Here is an 11,057-nt window from a genome sequence, read left to right on the forward strand (position 1 = left end):
GTTCATGAACTTAATAAATCAAGTAGAAGAAATAATCTAAAATTAATACTTGCATAAAATCATAGAATTGGGTTCACAAATCCCACATAGGGTTCGAATAAAATCCTAGAAACTAAAAGTTTAGCTACTCGTAATTCTTATGATAAATAAAATAAAATTAATAAAAGAAATAAGAAAAACTATGCTTGAGTCTTCGATCTTCGTTCTTTGCATTTTGTGGTGTAAAATTTTGTGCTTATGGTGCAGAGATTTGTTGCTTTTATAGGCTTTTCTTGATAAGGAAGTAGTGTAGACCTAATAGGAATCAATTTCCGCCACTTTCCTCTATCATGATTTGTTCTTCCACTTTTGCCATGTTGGATTCCGAATTTCGGAATGTTGCGTGAAATAAGAATTGTAGCCCTTGAAATTATCTTTCCAATGCCGCTGAAATCAACTGATCTGGAGTTTGTATGAGAGAGATATGCTCGAAATGGTGGACACTGCCAAAGATGTGGCGAGATTCCTTCTTCCAATTTAATTTATTTCCTTAGTTGCAACTTTTTACTTTCTTTTTTATCTTTTTTCCTTCATGGACACCTAATTCTCGTTTTTTACCTATAAAACACAAAATCAATCAATTAAAGCACAAATATAATTAAATCTAAACAAAAGATCCACCTAAAGTAAACATATTGAGTGTAAAATCTACATTCAACAATCATTAAATCAAGTAACTGTGGCTGGATTGCCATCAATTGTTCTGCCTCATCAAGCCCATTATGTTCGTACACGATCGAAAATAGGAGACGAACTATATCGTTCGCAAACGGCTGATCGGGGGGCGGGCAACAACGGGCTGAACTGAAGCTGGCGCTCTTCGGAGTTAGCACAAATACCAGTGCTTACGTTTCACATGCATAACACTTCATATATTCCAGATGAACTGTTTCAGGAGGCCATGCTTCCTATATTCCGGATGTACTGGTGTAGAATCACGCGAATACTACCAGATGCTTCGTTTAAAAAAAAAATCGATAATCGTAATTCACCTAACGAAACAATCAAAAAAATGTAGAAATTACCTTCGAACTGTTGTCGTCTCGGGCGGGATCTGAAATCGAACTCCAAAAGCTTGACAGAGTTTGTGAAAATATTTACCTTTTCATTTTTTAAGAATGGTAAAAAATTTGCTTGCACAATTAAATGGTTCATGCACAAATCATTTCAGTTTAACAAACAATCTCACCCATTGGCCGTTGATTGGAATTTGTCTGACTGTTGACAACGGTGTCGATCGATAGTACACAATAAATTTATTCTGTAACGTAGTGATTGTATTAATATTATTGTGCTAGATAATATAGTTAATATTATTGTCAACCACATAATATTACTGCTTTTACCTAGGCAAAAAGAATCAGGAAATAAAAACAAAAGTCAATGCGACGATGGTCAAAATTGAATATTTAATGAAATTGGGGTCAAAATGATGTTAAATTGGAATTAAATGAATTAAATTGAAGCATATTTAAATATGAGAGAGTCTTTTATTAAAACTTTTACACGCCTCTGAATTTTATGAGTCTTTTTGTAAAAAAAAATTAGAGTTGGACCTAGATATGAAGGGTAGTACAGTCAAATAATATTGGTTTGTCTTTTCTATTTTGAATTTATTATTGAATAAATGGTTGATGGATTAAATTGAAGTCTATTAATAGGAAAGATTAGCAAGACCCATCTAGGAAATATAGTTAAAGAAAATCTCGCTCCAAAAAATAATTCGAGAAAACTCCCTTAGCTAATATTTCACTCAAATGCTATTTTCATTTATGCCATTCTCCTTTCTCGTTTCTTTCTTCTCTCTTCTTTGTTTTTTTCCTTTTTTTTCTTCTCTCTTTTCTCCGGCAACAGATTGACGCGCCGCCGTAGATAATGTTGAAGGAATCTGATGCGATCTCTCGAGTATCATAAGATTTCTTTACTGAACGTAAGAAAACTCTTGTTTATTATTTCTCTTCATTATAAAACCCTAGCACAAGACGACTATTTAAAGAGAATAAAACCCTAGAATCCTAATCTAACTAGGAAAGGTAATGACCTAACTAATAAAATACTTAATAATATCCTAACCACTACTAACTCACGGTAATATTTATTATAAATATACTAATCTAATTAATTAATAATAAACTATTAACTAAACTAATAATTAAACGATATATTAAATAATATATCGTATCAAACCACCCCTCTTGAAATGAACCTTGTCCTCAAGGTTCGAGTCAATTTGGTCTCTCTCCTTTGCGTTTCCACCTATGTTTGACTTCATCGACTTGCTTCCCGATTGACTCCGAAAAACACGATGAACGACCGAGCTTTTTACCACATTGTTCATGCTGATCCAATGAAATAACAAAGGCTACTTTAGCGAAAATATTCAATCTTTTTCCCGACAAATCAACCTTCTCAATTGCCTTTTCAAATTTCATCTCCTTCACAATCAATATCATGCTTTTATTTTTCTCGGTCGTCTTAACAGATCCGGGCTCATTCACAGTCACCAAATCTTGTTCGTCTCCTTTCTTTTGAATATCGTGGGACTCTTCTAATATCCACTGTAGTTCTTCGTTCTCTTCCTTAGTTAATTCCTCACCTTCGTCCCAAATTACCTCAAGTGAATTCGACAATTCATCTTTCGGCGAACTCACAAAAAATTGGGGTTCTTCGAAAAAGTCATCGTCGTCCTCCTCCTCTCCCTTCGGCGATAGGCTCGGCAGCGGCGGCGGCGGTGGCTCTTTGAAAAATTCATCGTCATCCTCTTTCTCTTCGTCTGGCAATAGGCTCGACAGCGGCAGCGGTGGCGTTGGCGGTGATGGGCGGCGGTCCGTTCGGCTTTTGTGATGGCGTTGACGTCGTCCTTGACTTTGTTCGAGTAATTTCTGAAAATCGATCCGTAATTTCTCTACGGATTTTTCCAATCGCTCCAACCGTCTTGTTTCTGACATCATGATTTCACAAAGTTTTGATGTGATCTCAACTTTGCTCCAGCGTAGCTTTGATATAATCGCTGCCTTGCTAACGAAGCGTTGGTGTTAATCGCAACTTCGCTCTGATACCAATTGATGCGATCTCTCGAGTATCATAAGATTTCTTTACTGAACGTAAGAAAACTCTTGTTTATTATTTCTCTTCATTATAAAACCCTAGCACAAGACGACTATTTAAAGAGAATAAAACCCTAGAATCCTAATCTAACTAGGAAAGGTAATGACCTAACTAATAAAATACTTAATAATATCCTAACCACTACTAACTCACGGTAATATTTATTATAAATATACTAATCTAATTAATTAATAATAAACTATTAACTAAACTAATAATTAAACGATATATTAAATAATATATCGTATCAGAATCCTCCCGTACTTCTCAAAGAATCGTCGCCGTTGTCGAAGAGCACGTCTCTTTCGAGGCGATGTCGTCGCTAAAAATAAAAATGGTGGTGGTGGTGATGGTGGTGAAGAAAAGCTATAGAGGAGATGACGAAGAGACCGTAGGGCATGTGGTCGATGGAGATATGCGATCGCGTAGGGCGGTGCCGACACTGGCTTAGCGGTGATAGTGTGGTGCGGCCACGGTGGGGTGACGATAGGGAGCAAATGTAGGACTTTTTGGGTAGATTGCACGGTGGATGGTGCAGACGGAGGAAGTTCGTGCAAATTGGATCCTTAATCGACTATGTTATAGTAGGAAATTAAGGTTAATCGAATATGTTCCAATAGTCAATTAAGGTTAATCGACTACATTTTTAATTCATTTTTGGATTTATTTATTGTTTCTTTATTTTGCCAACATAGAGTTGGACATGGGGGCATAGTGATGATGGTGCATTTTGGTTATGCCATTGCGAATTCATCATCTCATTTTTATAAATCAACTACAATTTTATAAATTTTGTTGTTTTGTAAAGATAGTTGTTTTTCAATTTTTGTAGTTGTTTTTGTTATTCATTTCGGTTGGTTATTGTTTGAATTCTTTTTGTTGAATCGTGTTGTGTTTCATTGACGGTATTATAGATTTTTTTGGTACGTTTAGTAGTCAAATTTCATTATTCAACCACAATTTTAGTAGTCAGTTGACAGTTCGATTACTACAGCTAAAAAAAATTAATTTACTTTAAAAAAGAAACTGAATATAAATAAAAAAAAAAAAAAAAAAAAATTGGAAAATGTTGAAGGGTTTAGACCCTAGTTTCAAAACGTAGTGACTAATATAAAGTAAAAGTGAAAATGGATTTAACCCTACATCAATAGTGATACTGTGACCCTCGGCACCTGGGTATAAATAACAAGCTGGGTTACGTTTTTAATTCCCAACAGTACTCATTCTCCATTTTCTCTTCAAGAAAATTAAAAAAAGAAAATGGGAATTGTCCACAGTATCATCAGATTCTTGGGTGATAAATTCTTGAACTTACACAGATTATTATCACGTAAATCTGTAACGGAGTTATTCCAGAAATGCCGTTACAGCTTCCGGTTTCGGAGGCCAAGAAAACCAGCACCACATCACCCAGTTCTTCCGATTCATCAACGCCCAACAAACCCTGACCCGGATCCGGTTCAATGTACCCTACCCATTTCTTTACCTGCAGGTAATTATTGTGATGAAGAATCGCAATGGCCGCCGCCGGCGAGTACCATGTCAGCTGCCGGAGAGGAAATTCCGGGTCATCACGTGATATTGATGGGTTCGGCTTTTTTATTAGGAGAAATTGCTCCGCAGATTAGTGAGGAAGAAGAGGGGATGGTTGTTGTAAAGAGTAGGGTGGTGGCGGCGGCGGTGGATGATGGTGGAGGGAGGTGGATTAAGCATTACAGCAGCCTCCACCGCATACTGGTGGTGGGCGACGGAGATTTCTCCTTCTCCGCTTGTTTGGCGGTTGCATTTGTCTGCGCCACCAACATGGTTGCAACTTCTCTCAATTCAATAAGTACGTAACGTATACTTTTTTTCTTTTTTGTTTTTCAATATCATAGCGTAATAAATTAGATCACGTACATAATTTCTGCATTGCATGCATGCAATAATAATAATAGATATATACATATATTGACAGGCTTCTTGAATGAAAATTATGGAAATGCTGCGTCGAATATTGAGGAATTGACCCGCAGGGGTTGCGTAGTGATGCATGGGATATACGCCACTAAAATGGCGAATCACCCATTAATCGGACACCTTAAATTTGACCGCGTAATTTTCAACTTCCCCTTCGCCGGATTTTTCAAGAATTTGTCCCGAGAATCTCAGCTTCGGTACATATTTCTGCGGGTTTTGTTGAATATAATTATCTCAATGTGATCTTTAATTAATATAATTTTTCCCTCTTTGTTCGTTTTTGTATATTATATCGTGTAGACGACACAGAAGACTTGTGAACCTGTTTATGAAGAACGCGAAAGAGATGATAAGTAGTGGTGGTGAGATTCACATATCGCACAAGACGAATGGTTTCCACATCGAATGGAATCTGGAATCGATTGCTTCTTCACACGGGCTTCGGTTGATCGAGGCCGTCAAATTTAATCACCGTGAGTATCCGGGGTACAACACTAAGTGTGGGTTCGGGGGTGACAATATCTTCAATTGCAACCCTAGCCGAACCTATAAATTTGGACTAATTAATTAAACACGTACGTATATATGTACTCCGGTCGTGTGTTTATGTATGTATATTAAGTTTCTTAGCTAATTGCATGTAAAAAAATGTTGAGTTTTTACTTTATATGCATGCATGTGTATAATGTCTTCTTCTTTCTTTGATCAGCTAGCTAGTACTTTAGTATTATCCACGGTTGTTATAACGAACATTCAAATCGTAAATCGTATGATTTTTAATTCTTTCAAACATAATAAAAATAATAATAATAATATATAAATATTATAAAGCATATAGTGTAATAACAAAAATCTATGTTTTTAGCAAATTTATGAAGTCAAGCTGTAAAATTTGTATCTTGACATGTTAAAACTGAAATCCAATAGATGTTTTAACAAAATTTGAACACAATAAAATCATTATGTTATAACATTACTAATTCTCATATTGAATATTATTAATATTAAAAATCTACATGTGAGTCACAAATGTATATATAATAAATATAAAAAAAGATTTAAGAGTTGACGAAATTAAATATAAACTAATGTAACACTCACTTATGTTATAATAATCGTAAACTTAAATTTTCTTAAATCGTAACAGTCGTGAATCGCAAGAATTGAATCCTAAATCATAAGATTTAGTCGATTTTTTGACATTTAAGATTTAATCATAGATTCGAGTCGATTTAGGTATGAATTAAATCGAATCATAAAATTTGAATCATAAATTCTAAGAATTTAATTACTATGGGCATATCAAAACTCAAAAAGTTAACTAAAATATATAATTGCTCTTAATATGATTGGTAATTAAAACTCAAAATTAATTGAAACTCGTTTTCAACATATTACTTATATATAAATCATCAATCACACAGCAGCAGTATATATGTATACAGATACGAATAAAAGAAGAAAAGACAGTACGTACAGCCGAATCTTTTCAATGTGTTGAAATGATTTTTGGCCCGAAATTAACAAGACTGATAAAAGTCTGTAATAATAATCAGTGTTCTAAATATCGGTCGTGGCGGTCGATATATCGGCCGCCATATCGGTATCGGTTATAAACCTTTACGATTTTGTTGAGGCGGTTTGGAATATCGGTTTTTTACGGCGAGGCGGTTTGCGGCGGTTTTTTGGCGGGTCAAACCGATATATCGGTCAACAAATCGGTTTTTTTTTTTTTTTTTTTTTTTTTTTTTAAATTTAAATTAAAATGAAAATATGTTTTGATTTTTTGTTTTTCTCCAATTCTTTCAACTTCCAAAACCAAACCAAGTACTACCCCGCAATTTATGCTTTGTTGTGTTTATATTAATTGTTGATGCGAAAGACTTGCGTGGTATTTGTATTTCGTAAGAATCTTTTATTATATTATGATCTTATTGTTTTTAAATTTTTGTTATTTATTGAGTAATTAGAATTATATAATAACATATGAATGATAGGATAGAATTATGTTTAAATATTCTTTTATATATATTTTGAGTATTTACAAATAATATTTAGAAATATATTACACTAAATTTAAAAACCGATATATTTCCGATTTATCTCCGATAAATCACCGCCGCGCCGATTTATCGTGTGGCGGTCCCTAACCGCCACGTACCCGATAACCGCCTTTTAGAACCTTGATAATAATCATGAATCGCCCCTTCTCGAAAAGAATAATAATCTATTGCAATACAATTTTTATGGAAAAGCTTGGCCCGGCCCGCATTCCAATGTGGTGTTCTGACAATGATATGAAAAGTGAAAATTAAAATAAAATTCCAATCTATTATACTGTCCTGTCAGCGGCAGAATCATTTCATTCAGATCCCCTCCAAAACAATAACAAGTTAAAGTAAGATTTTTTTTTTATAAATTAGTTCACCTCCTTTAAGAATTTTCATTTAAAGGGTAAATTACAACGACTTTTGATGTATGGTTAATTTATGAAAAAACCCTTCTTGTTTAAATAATTATATTTACCCCATAAATTATAATTATTTCTTACACACCTCTATCATTATGGCGATAAATTCAATATAATAATCAGGGCCGGTCGTGTAACTTTCGGGGCCCTAAGCAAGTTTTGGAATTTTTTTCCAATAATTTCCTCATTAAACTACTAAAAAAAGTAATAAATTAAAATAATAAATTACATTAAGTAGAAAAAAAAAATTACTCAAAAGATTTTCATTAATTTCCAGGATTTGTATTATGCTAAAAGTTGGAAAAAAAGAAATTCATACTTAAAAATAAGGGGTTTAATAAGGAAAGAAGATTTTTTTTTTGGCCCCCCTTTGCACTTGGGGGCCCAAAGCGGCTGCTTGTGCAGCAATACCTCAGGGTCGGGCCTGATAATCATCTACATTTCTTGGGATATTGATCCAGCCCGGTATCGCTTGATAGATCCAATAAAGACCAAAGGCCCAAACGAGGTCAAAAGGCCCCATTAAGCCCATCAACGGAAGAGGGCCCATCAAACAGCTATGCAATAGGCGAGAAGGATCACGCAGCGGGTCGCGAGCAGCCCACGAGCGAGAGGTCTCTCGCCCTCTCGCTCTCTCGCCAAGCACCCCGCCGCCCACCGGGGATGATCATTGCTGCACATGGGGGAATTTAATGCACGTCCAATCCACTGACAAGAGCAGAGGAATGTCGTTTCGGCCGCTGCTTTTTACACCTGCAGCCGCCAATGAGATGACAGATTAAACTGAATTGAAAGTAATTTGGGGTCCGGATGCATAATTACCGCGATGGGACAGGTAAATTAAATTGAAGAATATTTGGCGTCCGTCCCTTTATGTAGTATAAATAAGGGCAATAAGTACAGGTAAAAGACACGAGAAATATAATCATATACTTAAATTACACACCTAAACACAATATCTTCCTGAGGAAGTTACTGACTTGGCCGTCGGAGTGCTAACTCCGGCCTAAGTCCGGTTCTTTTTCTTCTTGTAGGTTTACCGTGGTCTCAGATCCAAGTTCAAGTCTGCTTAAACTCTTTAAACCAGCCCACCACGAATCCAGTCGGATCAAATGGCGCCGTCTGTGGGAAACCGTTGAGCAAAGCTGTGGCAACGTTTCCCTTTAAAACACCTTTATCTGTTTTCCTTTAATCAATATAATATATCAATGGCCTCGTTTCCCAGCATAGTGAGGGACCTCACTAGTGAGATGGAGTCCGAGGCAACCCCAGCCCCACCGGAGCACCAACCAGTCGTCGGAGAGGCCTCTACCACGAGGGAGGAGATGCCTCAGGCAACCGGCATTACGGGAGGTAGCCCTATGGTCTCCATGACTATGGAAAACCTGCAGGCACTCTTGGCGAGCGCTGTCCAGGAGGGCTCTGCTCGCGCGCCAAAGGAGGCTGAGGTAGCATCGCCCAAGAGAAGGATGGAGGAGATGGTGGTGCGAGGGGGCGAGGGGCCCGGCCGCGCGAGTTCCTCGCTCGGTACATTAAGCCCTTTCTCAGCCAGCGTTCTGGAGGACGACCTGCCACACTCATTTCGACCTGTCACTTATGAATATCTGGGAACCACCGACCCTTTCGAACATCTCTGTCGCTTCAATAACACTTCAGATTTGCACCGATTCACTGAGGGAGTAAAATGTCGAGTCTTCGCGACTACGCTGGCAGGAGCCGCGCAAACTTGGTTCAGTCAGCTGCCTGCCGGCACGATTGGCGGTTTCGACCAGCTAAGCGCCTGTTTTATGGATCACTTCGCTAGCTCAAAAAAACAGAAAAGGAGCACATTGACTCTGTTCGCGGTCAAGCAGAGGGAGGGAGAATATCTACAGAGTTTTATCAAACGCTTTATCTCGGCCACCTTGGAAGTACCAATCACCTCGGAGGAGGTCTTGATCAGTGCTCTCGCCCAAGGGCTGCGGGCCGGCGATTTCTTCACCTCGCTCTCGAAAAAGCCCCCCGCATCTTTCAATGCTCTGCTAAAAAAAGCCGAGCGGTACATGAACGCCGAGGAGGCAGTGCATAATAAATTTGGCGAAGCCAAAGGCAATCACGAGGCGAGAAGGGATAGGAAAGAGGATAAAACGCAGAGACCGCCTCAACTCGCGAGAAGGGAGGTGCAAAACGAGAGAAGGATTGGACCTCGTTTTGACAGCTACGCAACGCTAGTCGCGCAGCCGGGTGAAATATTGTTGGCCATAGAAAATAACCCAAAGTTAAAGTGGCCTCGCACATATGCAGAAGCACCGAAGAAAAGCCCCACGTTGGGAAGTTTCTGTCGCTTTCATAATGATTATGGCCACACCACCAATGAATGCCAACACCTTCGTGACGAGATCGAGAGGCTCATACGTGCAAAAAATCTGCCGGAATTTGTAAAAGAAGGGAACCAGCGCCCGCAGCAAGCCCCCGCTCGACGCGCGAACGAGCATCGCAAGCTTGAATTGGGAAGGGAGAAGCAGAACGAGAGGAAGGACCAAGTGGCGCCCGCCAACTTCATTAGCATGATTTTGGGAGGACCCTCGGGGGGAGATTCCAACAGGGCCCGGCGAGCGCATCTGAGGCAGTTGCGAGAGACTGAGGAGTTATTTGGAGAAATAGAAGAAGCAGATCGGGCGAGTCGTGCACACCTCCGACGCTTGTACGAGATGGAAGCTCAGCTCGAGGAGGTGCAAAGAATTTCCTATGTTCCACCCATTATTTTTGGTCCGCAGGACGAAGAAGGAATCAGACAGCCGCATTCTGATGCCCTGGTGATTACTGCCATGGTCGCAAATTTTGATATCGCAAGGATTCTGGTGGACACTGGCAGTTCCGCTGATGTTATCTACTACGACTGCTTCAAGAAGATGAATATGGATTTTGAATTGAAATATGTAGAGACCAACTTGGTCGGGTTCTCAGGAGAGTCGATTCGGTCAGTCGGAGAGGTATGCCTACCCATTTCGCTCGGAATGGAGCCGGCGCGAGCCACGCGCTCCGTAATGTTTTTGGTGCTGGATGCGCCCTCTACCTACAACATCATATTGGGACGCCCCTCCATGAATTCATTCCAAGCGGTAGTCTCAACTTACCATATGAAGCTAAAATTCCCCGTCTTGGATCAGATTGGGGAGGTCTGAGGGGATCAAGAGACCTCGAGGAGGTGCTATTATGACGCATTGAGGAGAATAGGAAACATAGATGCTATTCGCACTGTCAATCCGGGCGGCCGGGAGGAGGACCGAATGCCGGAGATAGACCCTGCAAAAGAAGAAGCACTCGTAAAACCGATGGAGGAGTTGATGGTAATTCAACTCTGCGAGAAGGATGCCTCTCGCACCACCCGCATAGGTGGCGGGTTAGACGCTGACATGTCTCAACAGCTGATAGAGTTTCTGAAGCAGAATCAGGATGTGTTCGCATTCACTCCAGCAGATCTCGGGAGTATCGACGAACA

The 11,057-nt window shown here is 39.0% G+C and overlaps 2 protein-coding genes across 2 annotated transcripts; both read left to right on the forward strand.

Moving 5' to 3' along the window:
- Positions 1-4,292: 4,292 nt before the first annotated feature.
- LOC148765345 (uncharacterized protein At4g26485-like) lies at positions 4,293-5,685 on the forward strand. Its single transcript, XM_088813790.1, has 3 exons — positions 4,293-4,978; positions 5,105-5,303; positions 5,407-5,685. Exons 1-3 carry the CDS (start codon positions 4,408-4,410, stop codon positions 5,675-5,677), a joined length of 1,041 nt encoding a protein of 346 aa, XP_088669916.1. The 5' UTR covers positions 4,293-4,407; the 3' UTR covers positions 5,678-5,685.
- A 3,099-nt stretch (positions 5,686-8,784) lies between these two features.
- On the forward strand, positions 8,785-10,740 carry LOC148765346 (uncharacterized). The gene has a single exon (XM_088812765.1). The coding sequence runs from the start codon at positions 8,785-8,787 to the stop codon at positions 10,738-10,740; it is 1,956 nt and encodes a 651-aa protein (XP_088668891.1).
- The last annotated feature ends 317 nt before the right edge of the window (positions 10,741-11,057 follow it).

Source organism: Erythranthe guttata, chromosome 14 (assembly GCF_056151865.1).
Source record: "Erythranthe guttata isolate IM_541 chromosome 14, IM_541, whole genome shotgun sequence".
NCBI classification, from domain to species: Eukaryota; Viridiplantae; Streptophyta; class Magnoliopsida; order Lamiales; family Phrymaceae; genus Erythranthe; species Erythranthe guttata.